This window comes from Myotis lucifugus, unplaced genomic scaffold (genome assembly GCF_000147115.1).
Source record: "Myotis lucifugus unplaced genomic scaffold, Myoluc2.0 scaffold_128, whole genome shotgun sequence".
In the NCBI taxonomy this organism is placed as follows: Eukaryota; Metazoa; Chordata; class Mammalia; order Chiroptera; family Vespertilionidae; genus Myotis; species Myotis lucifugus.
The window spans coordinates 618454-642948 of NW_005871176.1; the positions used below are offsets into that span (position 1 = coordinate 618454).

General features: G+C 51.7%; 1 protein-coding gene and 1 pseudogene across 7 annotated transcripts in view; both read right to left on the bottom strand.

The window, feature by feature from the left end:
• Positions 1 to 2970, bottom strand: part of LOC102424526 — a 9246-nt pseudogene extending 6276 nt beyond the window's left edge.
• TMCO4 (transmembrane and coiled-coil domains 4) overlaps positions 1 to 24495 on the bottom strand; it is a 65544-nt gene that overhangs the window by 23728 nt on the left and 17321 nt on the right. For 5 of the 7 annotated variants that reach the window (XM_023758331.1, XM_023758330.1, XM_023758332.1 and 2 more), the window contains 9 exons: positions 23919 to 23946; positions 18427 to 18559; positions 12741 to 12838; positions 12349 to 12492; positions 11415 to 11534; positions 10722 to 10886; positions 9702 to 9838; positions 7669 to 7753; positions 6239 to 6361 (listed from right to left, as the gene is read on the bottom strand). In XM_023758331.1, the coding sequence (XP_023614099.1) occupies positions 6239 to 6361; positions 7669 to 7753; positions 9702 to 9838; positions 10722 to 10886; positions 11415 to 11534; positions 12349 to 12492; positions 12741 to 12838; positions 18427 to 18559; positions 23919 to 23946 (1033 nt within the window). The remainder of the gene's footprint in view (positions 1 to 6238; positions 6362 to 7668; positions 7754 to 9701; positions 9839 to 10721; positions 10887 to 11414; positions 11535 to 12348; positions 12493 to 12740; positions 12839 to 18426; positions 18560 to 23918; positions 23947 to 24495) is intronic. The other 2 variants (XM_023758333.1, XM_023758334.1) reach the window with 1 other exon arrangement.

Genomic DNA, 24495 nt, shown 5'->3' on the forward strand with positions numbered 1-24495 from the left:
CCCCCGTTGGAACGACGGTTCCTTGTTTTGGAGATGAGCAGCCATTCTCCATGAATTTCTGCAGGGGAATGTGGCTGATGGACTAACCCCACTTCCCATTGCTCTCTGAGCCTGTGATCCAGGTTCAACGAGTCCAACGAAGCCTCAATCTCTAGCAACTGCTGAATTCCAAAATGTAACATCACTCAAATGAAAATGCAACTTGGGACCGGCCGCCTAATTAATAGTCTCCCAAAGTGCTCCCCAAAGCTGAAGAGACCTGATCTCTAAACCCCTGCAACAAGCCTCCTGACAACCAGGCAGCTTCTTGGAGAGATTATTCCCACCAGGACATTCCCCTCCCTGTTCCAGGTCTGCACGCCCAGCCCTGACCTTGCTGGCGAGCCAAAGGCAGAGATGCCTGAGGCTCTGGTGGCTGAGTGAGCCTGAACCTGAGTGCTCAGCTCCTAAAAGAGGGTGCAACTCTCCGGCAGAGTAAGTCAGGTTGAAATGCTACCTGTGCAACTGGCACCTCCGTGTGCCCTCACAGACCTTCCATTTTGCTTTGATTGCTAGGAAGCTACTAGCTAAATGCTCAGCTCAATTACAGCAACGGGGTAATCACAGGAGAAAAATACCTTAACAACCCAAACAGGGACAAAAATAGTGGTTACTAAGTGCCTACACTGAGTCAGCCATTCTGCTAAGTGCTTTACATATATGATCCCACTTAATCCTTTTAATCATCCTCTGAAGAAATATTGCTAGACCCATTTCACAGGTGGGGAGACTGAGGCCTGGGGACTAAGCATGTGCCTGTTTGTTCAGCTTGTAAGTAGTGGAGCTGGAATTCAGATCCAGGCCCTGCTCCCCTGTATCTGAGCCCCTCAACTGGTTTATGTGTCCCATTCGGATTTGTCTTTTTTCTGGTTGTAATGTTTTATATGTATCCACAACTTGTTGCTTTCGTGCTGTATTTCCTGAGAAGTCCTGCCAATCCTTTGAGGAAGGAGATGTGGCTTTGCATAAATGAATGAATGAATGAATGAATGAATGAATGAATGAGTGGAGGTGTGAATAAATGAGTGAACAAAAGACAGAGGAAATCAAGAATAATGAAGAATATAGTAGAGACTTAAAAGGTCAGAGTTTACACAGGGACATCCTGTCCTGGGGTGGCAGGGACAGGGCCCCCAAAACTGAGGCCCTGCCTTTAAAACACAAAGTGTGGTCTATGCACTGACCCCCAGGCAGGAGCGTTTCTATCTTCTCTTCTGCACAACAGGCCTGGCAATTTTCTAAAAGATAACAGTTTTGACAATACCGGCTAAGCAGGCTTGATGCTCATGGACATCCTAGATACAGGGAAAAGCAACCCCAGTTTCCACTACAGAACGCCATGAACTGAGATGGTTAATTAACATGTAAATTAATGAGACTTGAGGGTTTTCTTTCCGTTTGGAAACCCCCCAGGAATGCTCCTTCTCTGCAGACAGTCCAGATTCTTCAGTTATTATGGACCAAGTCTCATGCACGGACTTGCTTCTGCAAAATTCTGAAGGAGGGGCAGGCCAGGAGGGAAGGGAACAGCATGGTCACAGGAGAGGGGTCTGTCCAGGGCTTTGGGATGGTCATCGGAAGAGAAATGTCCCTGGACACCATTCCCTCTGCACCCTTGTGCTCGCCACCAAAACTGGCACGTACTGTGTCCCCAGGCACGTGGGCAGCGAGCACGGACATCTGCTCCGTCTGCCGAGTGGCGATTATGGGCGGACCTAAAAGAGTCAGCATTCAGCTTGTGCATTTGCATAATGGGGCTCTGATCAGTTCTGGCTGCAAAACGGATAAACTCATGTTTCTGAAAAGCCTAGGACCAGACCTGGGACATGCTGGTCACCTGGGTACTGTGGCCCGCGGGGCTCCGTCAGGGTGCCCGCGACCTCCCTGGCCAACATCAAGGGCGTCTGCATCCCCGAGAGGAAGCAATGCCCTGAAAGGCAGTTGGCATAACCCCTGGCCAAGCTTCTTGGAAACACCCCATTCACTTAGACCAGCGGTTCTCAACCTGTGGGTCTCGACCCCTTTGGGGGTCGAACAACCCTTTCACAGGGGTCGCCTAAGACCATCGGAAAACACATATATAATTACATATTGTTTTTGTGATTCATCACTTCATAACAGTAGCAAAATTACAGTTATAAAGTAGCAACAAAAATAATTTTATGGTTGGGGGTCACTACAACATGAGGAACTGTATTAAAGGGTCGCGGCATTAGGACGGTTGAGAACCACTGACTTAGATGAAAGCAGCAAACGAGTGCTAAGTTCTGCTAACTCCTTCCTCCCCCGGGAGCACAGTCGACTGAAGACGGCACTGTTTTAGGCGAGCTCAGATGTGGTGTCACAGCCTTGGACAAATCCATCTGGATAAAGTAACGGAGAGAGGAAGAGAGGAGCCCTCGTTTAATGAGGGTCTGCCATGTGCCAAGCACTGTGTTGTCACTTCCACTATATTGATGGCCAGCCATGCGGTCCCCCATACGTACATCATTGTGCCAAGTCCCTTACCAGGTCCTGGAGATGCAGGAGAGAAGGAAATGGACACTGTCCCTACCCTCAACCTCTTCATTGGTAAAACAGGAATATCAGTACCTACATCTTAGGGCTCTTTGTACCTCAAAGGAGGGAAAATATGCAACGTGCTCAGTGTAGCATGTGCTGGTGCACTATGGCGAGTGTTCAATAAGTATTAAAGGCCCAGGACACTTGCGAGAGGCATCCGTATCCCCTTTTACTATCTAGCCTGAGCCACAGAGGTGACGTGACGTGACCTGCCTAAGGGCACCCAGACAACGGTCCTTCCTTCAGCCACACCCTGAGCTCCTCTCCCCCAACAAGGAAAATGGGGGGTTCAGGGCCACTCCTGTCTGCCTAGGTCCAGGCATCGCATGCCTTTTACCTGCTCTCACCATCCAGGATGCTTCCGGTCATCCGTGAAGCCAGGAGAACAGCCCCCAGGGTTGCTATGATATTGAGATCCTGCATGGAGGTGCTTCGCATACAGCCTGGCACGCAGTGAATCTGAAGCTGGCTCCTGAGCTCATCAGCACAGGCCTGCTGCCCTCACCCAAGTCTAGCTCCTCTACCTTCCTGAGCACTCAGAACATGTGGGCCAGGGAGATGGGGGGCGGGGCAGAGGCAGACCCCACCTACACGGAGTTCAGGGTCTAACCCCCAGGCTGGAAAGTGGACACAAAACGACAAGCTCCTCTGCCTCCATGACACTCACCAGTGCTCCCTGTGCACAGTAGGTCCTCAGAGGAGTTTAGAGGAAGAAACGGTTACTGAGTGTGCCCAAGTCAGGGCGGGCACTTTCATACTGATTGCCTCATTTTAACCTCCCCACAAGCCTTCGAGGTACGTGTTCTAAGTCCATATTCAGATGAGGGAGCTGAGGTTCAGAGAGATTAAATGACCTCCCCCTGGTCCCACAGCTCGTCAGGCCCCAAATCCAGGTCCGCCTAACATTAAAGCCCCAGTTCTTTTCGGCGGCGGGCCAGGCCGTGAAGATGCGGGGGAGGGAGCAGCGACCAGGAAAGAGGCAGGAAGGCAGCTGCTTTGGGAACCACCCCCGAAAACTGAGGCGCAAGGACATCTCAGTGTCTCACTAACCAGCCCTGCCACCCAGAGGCCACCTGCCTCCCTCCCGCCAGCTTCCAGCCTCCCTTCCGATTGCCACAGCCACATGGAAAATGGTAATGGATTCAGCTTGATCCGCAGGGGAACGGAAGATTTGGCCTGCATTACCGATCTGAAGTTAACATGTAATTTATGCTAATTGCAGCCAAAGGAGGCCTTTCTCCTCTAAATGGAGAACCGGTCCTATTAATAAGAGCACGTGGCTCCCGGTAATGAGCCGCCTGGCAGATGGTCGGCTCATGGGCTGGGGGGAAAGATGACTAGGAAAGGAGCAAAAGGATGGCAGCACAGAGAATGACAACTGGTCAAGAGCCTCCCCGGGGGCAGGGGGCGGGGGGAGCAGCTTTAGAGCCAGGGGAGTCTGCAGCCACCCCTGGACCTGCAGGGACCTGAGCCTGAAGGCTGTTAGAGGACGTGCTGACCAGGACCCAGCCGGGGTTGCCTGCCTGACCTCCATGCTCTCTGGTCTTTGCCACTGCCCAGCGGCGACACTAATCTCTTGCTGCACGTGGAGAGATGGATGTCCAGGGAGGCTGTGTCTTTGCCGAACCCAGGCTGCCCAGAGGCAGGACTCAGAACCAGGGCTCAGCTGACAGCAAAGCCCATGCTTTCCTTTCCCCAATGTGAGTTACTGTGTGAGTCGGGGTTACTGTGTGAGTCGGGGTTACTGTGTGAGTCGGGGTTACTGTGAGAGTCGGGGTTACCGTGTGAGTCGGGGTTACCGTGAGAGTCGGGGTTACCGTGAGAGTCGGGGTTACTGTGAGAGTCGGGGTTACTGTGTGAGTCGGGGTTACCGTGAGAGTCGGGGTTACTGTGAGAGTCCGGGTTACTGTGTGAGTCTGGGTTACCGTGAGAGTCGGGGTTACTGCCTGGCAACTATTCACTGCCCCCCCCCCCCATGGGCGGAGTGGACTGCCCCCCCTAACACCCAGGGCTCGGCCACCATTTGCTTTGGCCAGCAGAACATGTGGAAGATTACAAATTGCCGAGCCCTGGCTGGTGCGGCTCGGTTGGCTGGAGTGTCCTCTCGTACACCAGAAGGTTGTGTGCGGGAGGCAACCCTTTCACATCAATGTTTCTCTTTCTCTCTCTCTCCCCCTGCTCCCCCTCAAAAAATCCAAGTTTTAAAAATCGCCAAAAATTCGTTGCCACTTCTCCCCCCCCAGAAGAGGAATCGATTCCCTCTTGGTTCCTTTGAATATGATCAGGCCTGCAACTCGGTTTAACCAACAGAACGTGCAGAAGTGCTGCGTTCCAGAATCTCGGCCTTCAGAGGCCTTGCAGGTTTCACTCTCGCCATCTTAAAAGGCTGCCTCGAGAACAGCGTATAAGGAAGTCAGGCAGGCCTCCTGGGGGTGAGAGGGCTGGGGAGGGGCTGAGGCGCCCTGGGTGGCTGCCAGCGCCCACGGCCAGACAGTGAGTGAGATGGACTTGAATGGCCCAGGCATTCCAGCTCTCACGGCAACTGCGCGAGTGAGACGAGGAGAGGAACTGCCTGGTCAATTCGTAGAATTGCGATAAGTAATCAGTTATTGCTGTTCTGAGCTACTGTTTGGATAGGTAGTTGGAAGTAATAAGTAACTGATACAGCATGCTAGTAAATACAACGGGAGCAGAGGTCTAAATGTTGCATGTGTGGTTTGGCTTGGCTCTTCACTCTAGTGATAAACCAGAACCTGGTGGCTGCTGCCCCTTCAACCTCACCAGGACAAAGGCACGTGGAGTAGACTTAAAACCAGAAACTTACAGCCAGAAACAGACTGTTCTAGATCCTGGACATATCTGTGTTTGGGGGTGGTTTGTTATGTGGCATCACTGTAGCACTAGCTGACTGATACACCCATCCTGTATATCCCACACGTTTCTATAGCAAGAACTGGGTTCTGTGTGAGAGATAGTCCCCCCATTTTTTCCCAAGAGAGAGACTGCGGCGCTATAGGTATTATTTGCACAAAGCTTCAAGAAGACGGAACATGGCTTTATGCAGTAGGAGTCAGTGGCATTTCTGTAGCTCAACAAAGCCATTTACTGGAGGGGAGGAAGAGCTAAGGATAGGGAGACATTGGGGGTCTCCAAGGGGTTCCTCCCAGCAGGCCATGAGGTCCCAGGTGGCTTATCTGTGGCAGGTAGAGCAGGAAAGGCAGGCAAGGGATGCCTTTTTGACGTGCTCTGTCTGCTGATGCCGGGCGGGGAAGCGTGTACATAGAAAGGGAAGGCACACGCTCTCCTCGGGAGGAACGGGAGCCCGCCTTTACCAGAGCTCCAGATGCAGCCTCCTCGGTGATTATTGACTGACCTCCGACCCCAGGCTGGATGTTCCTGCTGGAAACAGCTCAGCCTCCTCAGGGCCTTTGCATGGTGGTCCCCGGTTACCCAAACTGGGAATGGGACACTGTTCACTGATGTGGACAAAACCAAGTGGAAAGGAGGCTGCTGAGAGCTACAGGGGGCCTCAGGGTCCTCCAAAACGGCACAGGGGAGATGGTGAGGCCCACCCACCGCAGGGCTCACACACAGGGCGTGGCCCTTCCACCCTGAATGCCAAGGACGGCACGTCCACCTTGCCTCTGCAACCAGGAAAACAGCTCTGATCCCCAGTCCATTTTAGCAGAAGATAAAGAGCAGGGATGAATCATGCTGCTGGGCTCCAGGGTCTCTGCCATGCCCGCTGGTGACGCCAATCCTGAAAATAACACCCGTCAGCCAGCCCTGCCTCCTCGGGCTGCTTCCGGCCCGGCCCACGGCGGACAGCCCCACCCCTCCTGGCTTGCTAGCAACGGTCAGCAATCAGATCGCACGCTGGTGTTGACCCCGGGGAGTGGCCTTAGGGTGGCAGACACTCTGAAGAGCGGAAGCTGCACTGGCGTCCCGGAGCTGAATTTGGTCCATCTAGGAGGGGTTTGGCAATTTGCAAAAATACTCTACACGGCACCTGGCTTGCTCCTCAAAGCAAGTGCGTGGTGGGAATGGTCAGCTCTGCTTTCTAAGTGGGGAAGCTGGGGCTCAGGGAGGCGTTCCAGGAAGCCCCGAAGGAGAATGCTGGGTGCACCTCCAACCCTGCTCCCACCCACCCTCTGCTCTCAGGACTAGGACTCCCTGCCTCGGTTGCTTCTTTTGCCTTTAGCGTCCTGCTGCTGCTAAGCTTCACCAGGAGAGAGGTTGGTCTGGGTCAAACAAACAGTGGGCCACTCCCAAGTGCCCTGAGGTCTGCACCACAGTCGCCCAGCCCCCTCCTACGGCTGCCTCTGTGGACAGATCTGTCCCAAAGTCGCATTCCGCCCTGGAGACCTCCCCCACCCGAGGCCGGAGCAGTGGCACTGAAGCTTCCCGCTCTGGGCACAGGAAGTATGCCACTGGAGGGCACGAGCCACTCCCAAAGGCACCTGCAGGGAAAACATATGTCCACCTGGAACCTATGAATGAGACCTTATTTGGAAAAGGGGTCTTTGCAGATATAACTAAATTATGCAAATGTAATTAGTTAAGGATGCTGAGATGAGGTCATGCTGGATTTGGTGGGCTCTAACTCCAAAGACACTGTCCTTAGAAGAGAAGGAAGGAGAAGGTGATGTCAAGACGGAGGCAGAGATAGGAGTGATGCACCTATATGCCTAGGAACGTAAGGAGAGCCGGCAACCCCCACAAGCGGAAGAGCAAGGCAGGACCCTCCCTGAGCGTCAGAGGGAACGTGGCTGTGCCCACAACTCAATTTTGATCTTTCTTCCCCCTCCTCCTCCCATTCAAGAACATGCATTAGGATGTCAAGGCCAATGTCATGACTACAGGACTCACATCCACTTTATGTACAGAAAAAAAACCTGATTTTCCAAAGGACTTACGCTGTTGTCTATTTTCCAGCGGTTTTAAACGGTGAGCTGCTATTTCTAAAAGCTGAGAACACATTCGCAGACTCAGGACTCCAGGTCCCAAACCTCTGGACTAGGCATCCACTTGGGGAGGGTGCTCCCCTGTGACAAGAGCCAGACTCACCTTTCTCCTGAGCCATCTCTTGCAGGCAGAAGTAGATGACTCTGGCTCCCAGGCTGAAGCCAATCAAAGTGACAGGTCGCCGGCCCTGGGGGGAAAAGGACACAGGTGTCTGGGAGGGGACACAGCTGGTTCTAGCAAAACATGGGCCCCGAAGAGGGTGGTTCTTGCCTACTCCTCAGCGCCTGCCGTGAACTCGATGAATGATGCATGTGCTACTCCCGCCCCCCGAGCTCTGATGGCCCAATCAGGAGAGTCAGGGCCCTCGTTCACACAGGATCACGCCTGACGCTGGAGTCGGCTGCCTCCCAGGCCCACAGGCAGCCCCTGGCCGGGTTAATTCCTCTTCAGCTCAAACCGTAATCCAGCTGCCATCTCTTCTGCCCCAGAGGCAGGACTCATCTGCCTCGTGGCAAATGACTGCAGGGAAGTGGGGCCTTTCTGGAGCCGGGAGAGGAGGTGGAAGGCACCCCAGATGCAGTGGGAAAAAGGCAGAGTGACATGGAGGGCCAGCTCTTCTCTCTCTAGACAGGCAGGTGGGGCATGAAATACTGGCCTCACATGACATGAGTAGGGAGTGAAGTTAGACGTAAAGAGGAACTTTCTGACTAAAGAACTTGTAGAAAAGGCAACACAGAAAAAGGAAGTTATCTGGGGTATTTGGGCACAGGTTCTGCTTAGCAGGAGAGGGAAGGAGCAGATGAGCTCCCAAGGCCCAGCCCAGTCCGGTCTCACCAGTCTATTCCTTTTCCTTGTTTTTGTGCCAATACCTGTGCCCACCTCCATTTACTGCCGTCGACAACCATTAAATAGGACTCCAGCTCTGCAGGACCCTGGTGGCTGAGGCTGCTATTCATCTCCAACACCCATCACTCGCCATGTCCCTGGAGACAGAACTGAGTTCTGTGGGCTCCCAGCCACAGACTACGAGTTTAACTCCCCTGTAGCTAGGGACGGCCACAGGGCTGAGTCCTGCCCAGGGGTGTGAAGGAAGCAACTGGTGTGACTTCCAGGCACGCCCTTCACTCCACTTTCCTGCCTCTGACGGTCTTGGATGTGGATGTAACTTGGGCCGTATTACATGGTATCTGGACCACTGATGATCTGTTCAGAGGGGAGCTCTATACTTCTTTTTTTAAAAAAAATATATTTTTATTGATTTTAGAGAGTAAGGGAGAGGGAGAGAGATACAGAAACATCAATGATGAGAGAGAATCATCGACCAGCTGCCTCCTGCACATCCTACACTAGGCATGTGCCCTGACCGATGTGGGGAGCGGCTCTAGGGTTAAGCCTCAGACTGACCTGTGTCAGGGCCACAAACAAGTCCCAGCTTGGAGGGCAGAGCCCTCTTAGCATAATTAAGCTTAACCCTAGAGCCCTCCTTAGTTCCCTCCCAGGTAGCTAATGGGCTGTAGGAGGTGCAGCAAGTGCTGCCAAAACAAGGTGAAACTCACAAGAACATTGTAAACATGTTGACCACTACCCTTGTTTTGATCTCACTATAAAATAAAGCCTCGGCTTGCAGGCTGGGTCTTTCTGTGTCCTCATCCAGGCACCGGAGATCCACCGAGCCCCAGCTGTATTCTCTTGTCTGTCTTTTCTTCAATCCTTCACCGCCCCTCCTCAGGATCACTGAACCCTTGGCTGTGCTGGCGCAGCACAGACTGGGAATCGAACTGTTACCTGGTTCATAGGTCAATGCTCAACCACTGAGCCATGCCGGTGGGCGAGAGCTCTACACTTCTATGAAGAAACACCTGGCTTTGTCCTTACCTGCGGGTGCCTCTGTTATTCAGTCCTCACCTCTTTACCTGCTAGGGACGCAGAGTCTCTAATTCTTACTGATCTATCCTAGGACACTTTTGTGACTTGAGTTAGAGGAGCAGCGAAGACCACCCACTCCCCCAAAGCCAATGGGCGACCTCCACACAGATGTATTTAGGGCTGACATCTGTGTGCCAGTCAGCCCCATCATCCCCCCCCCCCACCCCCCGCCCCCCGCCGGGCCCCCAACTGCAGCCATTCCCAGGTACCTGCTGCCGGGAGAGCAGGATGTGGGCCAGGTGCTTGCCAACCTCTGCTGACCGATGGAGACAGACCCCCCAGGGGTTGTCGATGATGTTGGCGACAGAGAGGAGTGAGGCCGGCCAGGTCAGGGCAGCCGTAATGCCTGGGGAGGTGCAATGTCAGAGATGAAGGCGGTAGGGGTCCTTTTGGGGAAGGGGTTGGCTGGCTACTGGATCCCCAAGTGAGTGCACGTGCATCTCTACCTTGGAACCTGTAAGCTCTCCCAGTGTTGTCAAACTGCTACATAGCAAAGAAGAAACTTGAAGCTCATGCGTTTCTGACACATGGACCAGATCCCTTCTGTTCAGGCATCTGTCATGTGTGAGATTCCAAAGATGACCCCATTTTGTCCCTCCACCTGGTACCCTCCCACTTAGCCTGGTGACTCTGCAGTGTCCCGCCCCTGCCCTGCTCATCCACTACGGGCTCAGCCATGTGACTTGCTTTGGCCAATGAGATGCTAATAGATGTGAGACATCAAGCAGACTTGTGCATGGAGGCCAGCCTCTCATGTACTCTGCCACTGGTGTGGGCTAGCCTGCTGATCCCAGGAGGAGGAGGAGAGACAAATGGGACAGAGCCAAGTTGCCCTGGTTGCCCCAGACCAGGCTAGCTGGATCGGTGGACAGTCAGCTGACCCACAAATCCATGAGCAGACCCAGCAAAGGCCAGCCAAATGAAGCCTCATGACTCCAGAGCTATTATGATAAATGAGATTATTTTAAGTCACCGAATTTTGGGGTGGCTTCTCAGGCAGCAAGAACCAACTGATACATTATGTGATAATGGGACTGGCCATTTACCTGTCTCCTCCCCAAGAAAACCCAACACTCTCACAGACAGGAACTCAGTGTCTTAACCTCTCCATGTTCCTACGGTCCAGCACAGTGCCTGGCTCACCTGGGGCTCAGGTATGCAAAGGTCTGGTACCAGCGTGGGTTGGGAGTAGGGGGCATGCTGCTGGCGGTAGAGACAGGAGGACTTACCAGACAACACTGTGTACTTTAGGGCCTCCTGGGCCACTATGCTTGCAAGACCGCTGAGGATGGTCTCCAGGGCATTGCCGAGCTCCATCAGGTATTTGGCCTCCCAGGCTAGGCAGTACTGCTCGCAGCTGCGGGCCAGGGCAGCCCATGGAGCGCTGAAGGTGCCTGGGGAGGACACAGGTAGGTGGGGTCTCTCCTGTCTGTGTTAGAGGATGCCCCACCCCACTTTCCCAGATAGGGGACCACTCACCCTCGGGGGGAGACAAGAGGCCCACAGTGTGTACCTATACATACTGCTGAATGGATGGATTTATTGATGGGTGGATGGGTGGGTGAACAGATGGATACATAGATGGATATAGATGGATGGAGAGTAGGATGCATGGATAGTTGGATGGATGACGGATGGAAGGAAAGATGATGGATAGATGTGCAGACAGTTGGGTGGATGGGTGAATGGATAGGCAGTTGTATGAATGGATGATGGATGACAGATGAATGGATGAATAGATGGATGTGGAATGAAGTCTCCTTACTTCCCTGAGCCTGTTTCCTCCTCTGCAAAATGGGGCTCCCTTACCCACCCTCTAAAGACATACACAGGCAAGAGCCAGGGTCAGGCCCACAGCAGCAGGCCCGCTCAGCCAACATCTACCCCCTCTACACCCTTGTCCACTCCACTCTGGTCCTCACGGTATTTGCCGGACGCCAGCCACCCCGTGATGGCGATGGTGATGTGCAGCTGCCTGCCTTCCGTCAGAGGCAGAAATGTGAACTCCTCAATGGCCCCCACACGCTTCTTCATCTTGTATCCTAAAGACCCAGACACAGAAATGAGAATGGAGGTGACCTGGGGTCCTGGGGAGTGTTAGTCAGAGAGGCTCTCTGTGTTCACAGCTCAACCGTGAGTGCCGGCCAGGTGCCCTGCCCTTGGACACATGTCTCACTTTTCAACTCACTAAGGCAGGTGCCATTACTGTCCCCAATTACCGATGAGGGTAAGAGGTTTCCAGAGGCTGGCCTGCCCCCGAGGGGCAGAGCTGGGGTTAGAGCTCAGTGCCCAGGCTCATAACTACCACTCTGTCCTGACTCAGTCGGTTCTATGTCATTTTTCCTGCCCACAAACGTCAGGGCTACAACACACTCCTTTCAGTAAAAGTGGATCAAACTGACCAAGATTCTCAGTGTGGAAAGCGACAACCCATGTGAGGAGTGGAACAGGAATGTGGGGGGCTGCTGACACCTATGATTTGGGAAAACTCCCTGAGGAGGTGCTGGTAAATGAAGAGCAGCCATGTGCTCTCTTACAGGAGGAAGCCCAAGTGTCTCCGAGGAGGCCTGTCTGGAAACTTCCTAAATGGTGACAAGCAGGTCCAATGAGACCTTTCTCAGGACGTCTACTACACAAGGTGCAGTTTCTCAAACGCAGGCCTTGCACCGACCCATGCCGAGCGATCGCCCAGTCCTCTGTGCAGCCTGCTGCTAGTTCCGGCAGGGCTGGGACCCAGCATGAGAAAAGTCGTGTGCTCCTCCTCCATCTCCCGGGGAGCCATCCCTGGGGACAATCTGGGTGGGTCCTTTAGGAGCTGGGCCACCCTCCTCACTGCCCCCTTCTCTGGAACCTTACCTGTCAGACTAGCTCCAGCTGCACCGAACAGCGACGTCATGACAGCTATGCCGGCCACTGAGCCCAGAGCCGCTGCCCCAGCACTGCCAATGATCGTCGCGGCCCCGGCGGCAATAAGAGGGGCGGCCAGACCCCCGGTCACTCCTGCCAAGAAAGCAGAAAGTAGGGTAAAGGTGGGAGTGAGGACGTGGCCTGCTAGATTATTCTCCCATGAGCTACCCATTACCTTCTACAGAGGCACACGAATGAACACACTGCTGATGGAGCACCTACTATGTGCCCGGGGACACCTGCCAGCCCATCTCCGCCCTCTCCACTCCCAGCCTGACATCTCCCGTCACTCTAAACTGCTCGGACCCATGTGCCACCACCTCAGCTTGCGCTGGCCTCACCGATCGCTGTCCCGCCTCCGACGGTCGCCAGGCCTATCAGCAGATAGCGCTTCCATTTCTTCCGGTTTTCTCTCTTCTTCCTGGACGCCTCGGCCGTTCTGAGGGAGAAGAGGTTGGTCCTTAGGGTCGGTGGTGCCTGGAACCCCTGGAGACCCCTCCGCCTCACCAACCCCCAAGCTGGGATCAATGCTGGGCACTCTGTCATTCAGAGCAAGGTACCAAGGTCACCCTGGGCCCATCGATGCTTTTAAAAAGCCGAGAACATTCTAAAACCCAGCTAGGGAATCCCAGTGTGTGGGATGCTCTACTTACCCAAAGGATCCATCCTAACAGGGTTGCAATTTGAACGATGGAAAGACAAAAAAATAACAATAGCAGTAAAAGAAGCACAAAAATATCTTTTAACAGATGGACCCAGACGAGTACCAAACAGAATCACAGACGCCCTCGCCTCCCTCCTTTCTTCCCTTCCCCTTGACATCTGAGCTGGCCTCCTTCTGGGATTTTTGGAAACCAATTTCTTTCAGGATAACCATTTCAAAGATGGGTTAGAGAAATGTCTGCTCTGGAGACCTTGGCCGTGGGGCACTAGCTAGAATTGTTCAGAGTGGAAATGTAAAAGCTATAAGATGTAGCAGGAGGGAAGCATTTAGAGTGCTTTGGGTCAGCTGAATCCTGAGAATGGCCAACGCGAGTGCTCAGAGCGTCACTCAGCCCCGTTTTCCTGATGGACACCCGGTCCTCAGTGCTTTAGGACACTAAGGAGTAGGACCAAGCGGACATCAGGGGCACGAACTCTGAACTGAAGTTGGAGTTTGGACAATTCAACGTGTAGAGCGATAGCAGACGATGATAAAAGATGGTTAATACTGATCCGGAATTCCTGCATGCCAGCTGCCATGCTTTATGTTTCATGTGGTTTATCTTATCCCTGAAGCAGTGTCACGATTGTCCCCATGTTACAAAGTCAGGGCTAAGATTCCCCCTCGAGGGGCGGTGGGGATCGGTGAAGAGGAAGTCTGTCAACCACGCAGCACAAAGGCACCCGGCGAATGCTGACCAACGGTGGCTCCTGCGTCTTCCCGAGCCTCAATTTCCTCTTTTGTAAAACGCGGACAATAACACCTACCTCTTAAGGTAGTTGATTTGTAAAGATTAAATCCATTCCTTCTTTATTCATTCAATCAACATACTGACTGAGAGTGGATGACCTGGGGGCCCTCTGGGTACCAGGGATCGGCAGTCTGGACCAACATCTGTTTCCTTCTCATCTCTTCCCTCATGAACTGCACAAGATGGTGAGAAATAGTCCGTCCTGCCTGGTCAGTGTGGCTTGGTGGTTGAGCACTGACCCATGAACCAGGAGGCCCCGGTTTGATTCCTCGTCAGGGCACATGCCCAGCAAGGGGGGATAATAACAATACTTCATTCCCAGGGGTCTGGTGAGAGCTCTGGGCAATGGTCCGCATACAACCCTGGCATGTTGTCATCTGTCTGGTGGTCTTAGCCTGCATTTCTAGACCATCAATGTTCAGAGGGTGGGCTCTGGATCAACTGCATCAGAATCCCCAGAGGGTAGCCGTTAAAGGCACAGCTTCCTGGGCCAGAAGCTCTGGGCGTGAGGGTGCAGAAACTACCCGTACCAGCTCTCCAGGGACCTGCTGCATTCCTAGTGTGAGAACCGCAGGGCCAGACCTTCAGGGCACAGGCCGAGCCTCTCCTGCTTCCCACCCTCAGCAGCTGGCCCTGGGCTAGGACCTGGAGGGTGCTCAGAAAATGTTTCCTGAACAGAACCGAGTCATTCTGACCGGGATTGACCCTGAACCTCTTGCTGCGGCGATCTATCCCCCCACTCACTGTCCACATCTATGAAAATCAGAGGGGCACGGAACAGAGCATAGGCCAGTCACCATCGAGAATGAAATTCTGGCCCGACCAGTGTGGCTCAGTGGTTGAGCATCGACCTATGAACCAGGACATTGACCTATGAACCAGGAGGTCACGATTCAATTCCCAGTCAGGGCATATGCCCTGGTTGTGTTCTTTGTCCCCAGTAGGGGTAGGGCAGGAGGCAGCTGATCAATGATTCTTTCTCATCATTGATATTTCCCTCTCTCTCTTTCTCTTCCTCTCAGAAATGAAATCAATAAAAATATATATATAAAAAAGAAAAGAATGAAATTCTGGTTGCAATAGCTATGTATGGTACCAGGTAGGTACCAGAAATATCGGGGGAAACACGTGGTAATTTATATGATTGTCTAACCACTATGCTATACTCTTGAAAACTAACACAAAATCATATTGAATGTAAACTGTAATTTAAATAAATAAAATTATTTTAAAAGAGAATACAATTCTGGGGTATTAGAACAAAGCTGGAATGTTATAACATTTTAATGATTACTACAGGTTTGTTTTTAAGAACACAGTCACATTTTTGAGCTGGTGCCCTTGACATCTGCCAGCCCCATCTGCTTCTAGACACTAATCAACATGTTTAGCTGAGCTTATGGAGGGGGAGACTCAGAGCCTCAAGGGAAGAAAATAACTAAAAAGTAAAAATAGTTCTTGAGGCTGCTGTATCTAAAGGTATGAATGCTAGTGTATCAAACTCATTTTGCCAAGATTAGATGAACCATTACTCTAATCTCTAGAATTCTGCTTTGTATTATTATTGAAATGTTTATAAACATTTGCTGAATCAAAAAGAATGCAGCATTTCCCCTACCCAGTCAGTCTCTCTCTCTCTCTCTTGGCATTCGCCTGAACTGCCAATCTACTTCCTTATTTATATAAGCACCTGAACGTTCCTCATAACTGTTTTGTACATAACACAAAGAGCTTTGCCAGTCATCATTAATTATCCAGGTGTTTTATTCCTGCTATTACTTCCCTTGTCTGAATGTCAACATGGAAAGCAGGAGACATTCGCTCTGAGTGACGTCGATGATGTGTCTGTCCTATAGTTTGAAGTGAGAGTTCCAAGCACAAATCCCAATTCAAACGAAGCTCCGTTCCTGTTCTTGACTTTGCCTGTTGGTTAGGTACCATGGCGATCTCCGCCATCCTAGTCCCTGGCCACACTCGGGTTCTAGAATGCCAGAGAGGACCCTGAGTTGGCGTTCCATGTCCGCCTTCCAAAGACAGAGGCGGGAGTTTAAACACAGATCTGGGCCAAACCCCAGGCTGAAGCCACAGATGCTTAATCAAGAGCAAGAGGTCACCTTGTCCATCTCAGGGTCCCACACATCAGTTTCATTCCCTCCAGCCTATCTCCCCGGAAGGGTGCTCCTTGCAGTCATCCTCGCCCCACCCTCTTCTTTGTTTTAGTCACCTTCTCCAGTTGATAGAGAGGGAGAGCTTATCTCTGGGATATCTAGAGACACTTCCTAGTAAAAGCTTAGAAAGCTCCATAAAATAACTATCTTTACTGCTTTCTTCAGAATTAAGGAGGAAACCTGGGCTGGCCAACCAGGCCTTGAGGAATATGGCCAGTGACGTGCAGACTGGATAGGTGGTTGAATCAGATGATGCCCTGACCGCTGGGTGACCTTGGGCAAGTTAAGGTGCTCCTCTGACTTCCTGTTTCTTCCCTGTGAAACCCTCTGGAGATTGTTAGGAAAGCCCCAATGAGGAGACCTCTTGTGCCTACATCTAGTAAACACTCGATAGAAATTAGATGTTGACAATGTCCTTATGATGTGACCAGGGTCAACCTCCAGCAGGACTTTACCTAATGTTCACTGAGGCCTCCTATGTGCCAGGCACTGTTCCAAGCTTTTGATATGTATTCATTCATTGAATCCTCTTAACTGCCTAATGATGGAGATATTACCATTATCCCCAAGTCTGAGATGAAGAAACTGAGGCACAAAGGAGTGAAATCATCAAAGAAACGGGGAAAACCTGGATGGCTTGCGGACTCAGACAGGAACCCAAGAACAGAAAGGAGGTACGTCACACCCTGAACCCCAGCTGCAAAGGATCCCCTTGGGGTGCCGAGTGATAAGCTCGCCTTGCAGAAACACAAAACCTTAGAGTTAAAAGAAACCTACATACAATTCGATCCTCTGCTTGTATAGGTGACGAAACTGGTGCTGGTGCCCAGAGAGGGAAAGCAACATGTCCAGGGCCACACAGAGACTGGGTAGCAGAATCAAACCAAGAACTAGGCTGAACCCTTGCTATGCTTTTCCTGGGTCTCAGGGCCTTCCAAAGACCATAGATAGAACCTGAGAAGTGTCCAAAGTCCCTAACGTTGAATTAAAAAACTCCACACGTGGAGTTTTTTTCTGAGGAAAGAGTTCATACATAGTAATAACAGCCATGATAACAGATACTATAGCAAATGATATTTATCAGCCAGTTGCTCTGCACAAGGCCTGCCTGAAGCACTTTACATGTATGGACTCATTTGAGCCCCAGGAGAACCCTATGAGCAGGGCGCTATTATTATCACCCCCATTTTGCAGGTGAGGAAACTGAGGCCCAGAGAAGTGAACTAACTTGTCCAAGGTCACACGGCTGGTAAGTGGCAGAGCTGGGCTGTGTTAGAACTTCTGTTTCTACACATTCCCTGATCTGACTACCGGCATCTTCAGAACAAATCCTCTGGGTAATATGTTTCTTTCTGACAATAAGCTTTGCAAACAACAGCTGAGAGTTTCCTTCATTTCAAGGCACCTAAGACACTACAAATGTCCAATACATTTCCCGACGCTGGGCAGCCCTCGTGATGGTGGTCATTGACCTGTTTCTTTCTTAACACAGCCCTGGGAGCCAAAGCAAGTCTGTTGTCAGGTTTTTAAAACAGACCAAGCTTCCGCCTTTCTCAAGCAAACCACCTCTCCCTTTGCCCTCCAAACCCTGGCAGGAGGGCGGCTCCAGGTCTGAACTTGGCTTCAGAGCTAAATTCCCAGCTGGGCTGAGCTGGCACGACCTGGCTGCTCAGACCGTCACCGTGGCAGAACAAAACCCAAGGCTGGGAGACGTGCCTGGTGCACGGAGCCTACAATTAGGCTGTGACAGGATCGATTGATTGCTGTGGGATTAGATTCTGTGTTTAGCAAAGAGCTGAGCTCTGGCCAAGTTGCCAGGATAATTTCCCTCTACACACTCCCGACAATGCACAGATAGCAAAGCCGCTCTACAGCTGGTAGGTCCCGGGGCACGTGGGCAGGGGGGAAGGGAAGGACTCCCATACCGACCACTTGCTCAGGCCAGCCCTGGGCCGAGCACCTTATAATATGGTCACATTCCTTTTTCACAACCACCCTGGGAGGACGCTATCCTTATTCCCATTTTACAGATAAGAATATTGTACTTTAGAGAACGGAGGGCACCTGCCCAAGGTCAAAAAGGCGGGTGGATGTCAGAGGTAGGATTTGAACCCAGGCCACTCCGGCCCACGGACAAGAACCCGATGTGAAGCAGGGTATTGGGACCACAGAATGTTAAAGTCATAAGCCCTTAGCAATCACCCATTCAATCTCCTTTTCCTGGAAATGAGGACCGGGGCCCAGAGAGGGGAAGTGACTTGCTAAGGCCACACGGCCAGTCTGGCTGCCTTGGGATGCTCTGTGCACTGTCTCTTAATGGAAAGAGGGGATTTTTATCTGGAAAGTGCACTCCAGTGGCAGTTCTGGACTCCTGGCAGATGGGGCCGGTCTCAGGGCTCGCTTACTCAGATTCCTCCTCTTTGGTTTCCTTCAGGCTCTCAAGGAATGTCTCTTCAAGGAGATCCAGCTCCCCCACGGGCAGGCGGAGGAGGGAGGTCACGTGGCAAATGAGGACCCGGGCCCGAGCATCATAGCGCCCTCGAAAGAGAGAAACAACACGGGCAGGGAGTCAGTTTGCCCTTAAGAACAGAGAGGTTAACAGCAGAGTAACTGACAAAACCCAAACCCTGGAAACATCCTAAACACGCAACCCATGAGAACCAGTCAATTAAACAATAGCACAGCTTCCTGGATGGAGTATGTGCAACTAGCCTATATATGTGCAAATTGACCCTAATGGCAGAACGACTGGGAATGACTGGTCACTATGACACACACTGACCACCAGGGGGCAGACGGTCAATGCAGGAGCTGCCCCCTGGTGGTCAGTGCGCTCCCACAGGGGGAGCTCTGCTCAGCCACAAGCCAGGCTGATGGCTGCCAGTACAGTGGTGGTGGTGGGAGCCTCTCCCGCCTCCTCAGCAGCGCTAAGGATGTCCGACTGCAGCTCAGGCCTGCTCCCCGCTGGCAAGTGGACATCCCCCAAGGGGGCTGCCAGAGGGATGTCTGACTGCCAGCTTAGGCCCGATCCCCCCGGGGAGTGGGCCTAAGCCAGCAGGTGGTCATCCCCCGAGGGGTCCCAGACTGCGAGAGGGCACAGGCCGGGCTGAGGGACATCCCCCCACCCCCCAAGTGCACAAATTTTTGTGCACCGGGCCCCTAGTTAAAAATATTAATCAAAAGCAAGGTAGTACTTTTTCACCAAAGTAGCCAAGGTCATTTTTTTAAAAAGTTCCAAAGCTGTTAAGGAGGTGATGAACACGGTGCTCAGGTGAGAGTGTGCAGTCTGACAATATTTATTTATTTATTTATTTTTAAAATATATATTTTTATTGAATTCAGAGAGGAAGAGGGAGAGAGAAAAACGTCAATGATGAGAGAGAATCATTGATTGGCTGCCTCCCACATGCCCCACACCGGGGATTGAGCCCTGACAACCTATGTCCTGACAGGGAATTTAAGTGACTTCCTGGTTCATAGGTCAATGCTCAACCACTACCACAGTAGCCCGGCGAGTATACAGTCTGACAATATTTATATCAAAAACTTTAAAAATGTGACCCCCCCCAAAATCATAGGGCCAGAAGGTAGAATGGTGGCTACTGGGGAGGGGGGGCGTTGAGAAGGGGGGAATGAGGAGTTATTATTTATTAAAAATGGGTAAGGTGCTAAATTTTATGTTATATGTATTTTACCAAAGTTTAAAAAAATGGGAAAAAGGTGTGCATCCCCTTTGGCCCAGGAAGTCCAGTACTAAGACAGGCTCCCACACTGGATCTTTTTGACAAAGAGGGGGAAGCACAAGGACTCAGTATCCAGCTACTCTGCACCCACCTCGTATAGGGGGTGCAATGATGTGCGCTGTCTAAAATGCACATCACAAAGTTTTGAAGCGAGGACACCTGTTCTAGGACCGGCCCCAACGAATGTTACAGAATTGTCTCTTTTGCTGGGGGTCTGCGATGCTGGGCAATAATATTATACTAAAGTAGTAGTGGCTAGCCTTCGACAAGTTTCAGCCTCAAGTCCTGAAGTTTGAGGGTTCCTTGAACCTTCCTTGAACTAGGTTCCTCAGAGCGAGCTATGGTCTGGCAGCATTTGCCCAGCCCCCCTTGGCTGCCTCCCTCGATGTGGAACTGTCTACGTGCTGGGAAACAGACAACTGCATGTTGTATCTTGGGGTTATGGGGTCAATTAAAGCTCCAAACAAAGGAGCTCACTGTGCCTTCATGGGATCAGAGACTATTGCACCCAGGTGATAATCGAGCTGTGGAAATTAACCAAGCCTTGGCCATGGTGATTTAATTGGTGGCAATTATAATTAATGATTCATTTTTATTCCATTTGTTAAGGCTGCAGTGGAACACGCTGCCAGGGGCACAGGTAATCTCCCAAGGTATTCTCAGGCACGGGGCTCCAGAGTGGCAGCCTCATGTCAGGGTCACTTCAAGGATCTTGGTGGCCAGGCTGCTGGACTTGGAGCTGACATCCCAGAGTTGCTGGGGGGTTGACAAAATTAGCATAAAACAGTGAGCTCAGGGCCTGATAGGCTCTCAGTGAGTATCAGCTATGGTTAAAATTACCCCCAGGGCCCAGCAGAGGGCCTGGCACATGCACTGGGTGCTCAGTTCTTATTTGCTGAATGCATGGACCAGCCAGCGTTAATGCTGGTAACAAGTTGTATGACGCTCTAGGATGCTGATGGAGAACCCAGCAACCAGGTGACAATGTTTGCATTTCACCGTCACCAAAGACCAATATCTCAAACCCTTCTGATTCATCAGGGAGGCAGGGCTTGCGATCCAGTAATAAACACCAAGCCAGGAAGTAGGTAGAGCCAAGTTTGCGGTAGGGATTGCGACGTCCCATGCAGCGTGCACCTCCGCAGGTCCCTTGGCCTAGAGCTGACGCTATCTTTGGCTTCAGAGTTCAGAGGGCAAAAACCGTGATTCAGTTTAAGTCTCCAGGGCACCAACGCAGAGTTCACAAGGAGACCGGCTTTGCCTTAAATGGCATTTTGAAAGTTTGAAAGGTCGCCCTGGACTACTTAACCTACTGACTAGGTTCTCTTCTCCTGCCAGTGGAGATAACAGGACCTGCCTTAGCAGCTGAGGATTATATACTATGCAATACTTCACAAGCGATGTTCGGGACCTAGAAGAGCAACTAGAATACCTTGTAAAGATTACCGACTACAAATAAAGCAGCCCCACCTGAGATGGCCAAATTTGGGGTCCTAGAGCATTGGCTCTTGACCAGGGCTGTGTTGCTGTCCCACGCACCTCCCCCCGCCACCCCCCCTCAGAACATGTGACAATGTATGGAGACATTTCTGGTTGTCAGCACTCAGGACGTGCTTCTGGCGTCTAGTGACGGGAGGCCGGGGATACAGCTGAACATCCTACACTGCACAGGGTGGCCCCACCACAGCGAAGGACCCAGCCCCAAACGGCCGGAGTGCCAAGGGCCAAAAGCCCAGTTTAGAGTTAGCTCACATTCAGGTTAACCTTCAACACACAAAAGACGCATTGTTTCAGTTGTGTGTGCTAAGAGCTCTGTGGGTTGTTACAGGATGAGGAGAAAAAAAAATGATTAGCACTCCCCCAAAATTCCATCCAACTGCCCAAATGGCATCGTTCTGTGACTCAGATCCCAATACTGTCGGTAAAGGTCAACCTTCCAGGATGTTCTGAGAAATGCAGCTTTTCATGTTGATGTCCTGGGCTGATTTCATGACTAATCACCTCGCCTCACGCCCGAGGGAAATCCAGCAGCAGAGAGAGCCTCCTCCTCCGCTGTGTGCCCGCCTCATCAATGTCTGCAACAGAGACTGAACCCTGCTCGTGCGTAAGCTCGTCCTCTAAAGAAAGGCCATCTGTCCATCCTACCCATCCTTCCTTCCTTCCATCCATCCATCCATCCATCCATCCATCCATCCATCCATGTAGGCATGCATTCATATATCCTTTCATCCGTCCATCCATCCATCCATCCATCCAGTACTAAATGCCCACCCGTATGCCCAAAAGTGCTGTAGATGCTGAGATGCGATGATATGCAATCCAGACAAGGCCCTGCGCTCATGGAGCTTATGGGGAGGGACTTGAATAGATGGCCCACCTATGACACTGTTCCGAGACCCCCAGTGGATGCCAAACTGCAGATAGTACTGAACTCTATATATACCACGTTTTTTCCTTTACATACAGACCTATGAGGAAGTTTTAATTTATAAATTAGGCACAGTAAGAGAGAAACAATGACTAATAGGAAACTAGAACAATTATAACAATATACTGTAATAAAAGTTATATGACGGTGGTCTCTCTCGCTCTCTGATAAACAATTTGATAACTGAGATGGCTAGTCTGTGAGTAATGGGAGGGTGGCATATATGGCATAGATATGCTGGACAAAGGGATGATTCACAGCTCAGGCCAGACAGAGCAGGACTTCAGGATTTCATCACACTACTCAGAACGGCGTGCAATTTAAAACCTATGAAATGCTTACTTTTGGAATTTTCCATTTAATATTGTCAAACTGTGGAAGAACATGGGTAACTGAAACCAGGGAAAGTGAAACTGCAGGTGAGGGGGGCGGGCTACTGTAATGAAGTTAAAGACCTCAAGGTGAAGTCACCTTGTACAACGTCCTTATAAGAGACATGCAGAGGAGAGGAAAGGAAGGAGGAGGAGAAGCCCTGGAGGACGGAGGCAGAGACTGCAGTGATACAGCCACAAGCCAAGGAGATGCAGCCACAGCCAAGGAGCACCTGGAGCGATCAGCAGCTAAAGGCATGAAGGATTCTCGTCTACAGCCTTCGGAGAGAGCAGGATCCTGCTGACACCTTGCTTTCACACTTTTGGCCTCCAGAACTATAGAGAATAAATTTCTGTTGCTTTAAGCCACCCATCGCAGGTACTTTGTTACGACAGCCCTAGGAAACGAATGTAGTGAAATCCTGAACTGCCACTTACTGAGCAAGCGTGGGTAAATTGCTTAACCTCTCTGAGCCCACTTCCTCATCCACAAAACAGAACACGAGGATCCATCCTATTAATTCATCCAGCAGATGTTTGCGGAGTGTTTACTATGTGCAGGAGCTGGAAGTATGTGGTGAAGAAAACCGGGCATGGCTCTGCCCCCATGGAGCTTACGGTCTGAAGGGCAAGCCAGTTACCAAGCAAAGCAGCGTGCAGCGAGGTGTCCAACGGCAACCGTGGCTGACATCACACCGAGGCGTGCCAGGGCCTTTCCCTGGGAAGTGATGGCTGAGGGGAGGGATGAGGGGGAGGGAGAGAGCACCCGGGCAAGAGGAGCAGGACATTCTCCAGCCAGGGGAGGGGCACGTGCAAAGACCCATGGTGCCAGGAGCAGGGTGCACTCAGGGAGGCCGGCCTGGGAAGAGGGGAGGGCGTGCGTGGTAAGAGAGGAGGAGGTGAAGGAGCCAGCCCACCAGGAGGCAGCAGGGGTGGCCGTGGGTAGGAGCCAGGAGGCAGCATTGTCGATGTGCAGGAAGATCATCTGAGCTGCAGGGTGGAGGCCAAACTGATGGCAGGAAGACCCGTGAGGAGACCCCTGCTGTCATCCAGGAGGGGTTGATGGTGGCTCAGGCCAGGGTGGTGGGTGTAGATGAAGACGGGGCCGGATTCAAGAACTACTTAGGAGGTAAAACCACAGGCATTGCGAGGAATAAATGAAATAACCGCAAAGAAGTGCCACATAGTGCTTGGCACGAATGAAGTGCTCCCGGCTCCCCGACTGAAAGGGGTTCCCTTTCCTTCCTTGTACCAAAATGCCCACAGGAAACCAGGCCACCGGTGGCAGCCCATCACTGGCTTTACCGGGTGAAGACGAGCACCCACAATTTACAGAGCGTAGAAAACCAACTCACCATCCTTGAGTGAGAAGCTCAGCAGGTCCTGGGGAAAAATAGCAGAAATTGGCAATAAGTTGCTATGTAATCAGCCTGCTCATTTGACACATACGTATTGATTCTTACTAAGTGGGAGAGCAAGACAGACAATATCTCTGCCTCAGACTCTAGTGCTGAGCCAGACAAACAAGTAAGCAAACCAATGAGTGTGTGAGCATTCCAGCGAGTGAAACGAAGGAGAGGAAGGGCTGTTTTAAACCTGCTCAGTCGACCCACCAACAGCCCGTGTCCCAAGCTGCCTGTTTTAACTGCACACAGAGCCGGTGAGTGACATGGCCAAGGACACACAGCAAAGCTGCTGCTTCTGCACAAAAGCACCACAGCTTGGCCCCAGGAGCCGGGGCTCTGGAGTCAGAGTGGCAAGGTTCCAATCTGGGCTCAGCCACCTGCCAGCTGCCTGACCTTGAACAAGTTCCTTAATCTCCCTGTACCTCAGTTTTCTCATCTAGAAAATGGGAATGCTCACACCACCAACCTCCTAAAGTTGCTTTGAGAATTAAATGAGTTAATACTTGTAAAGGTACTAGCACGTACT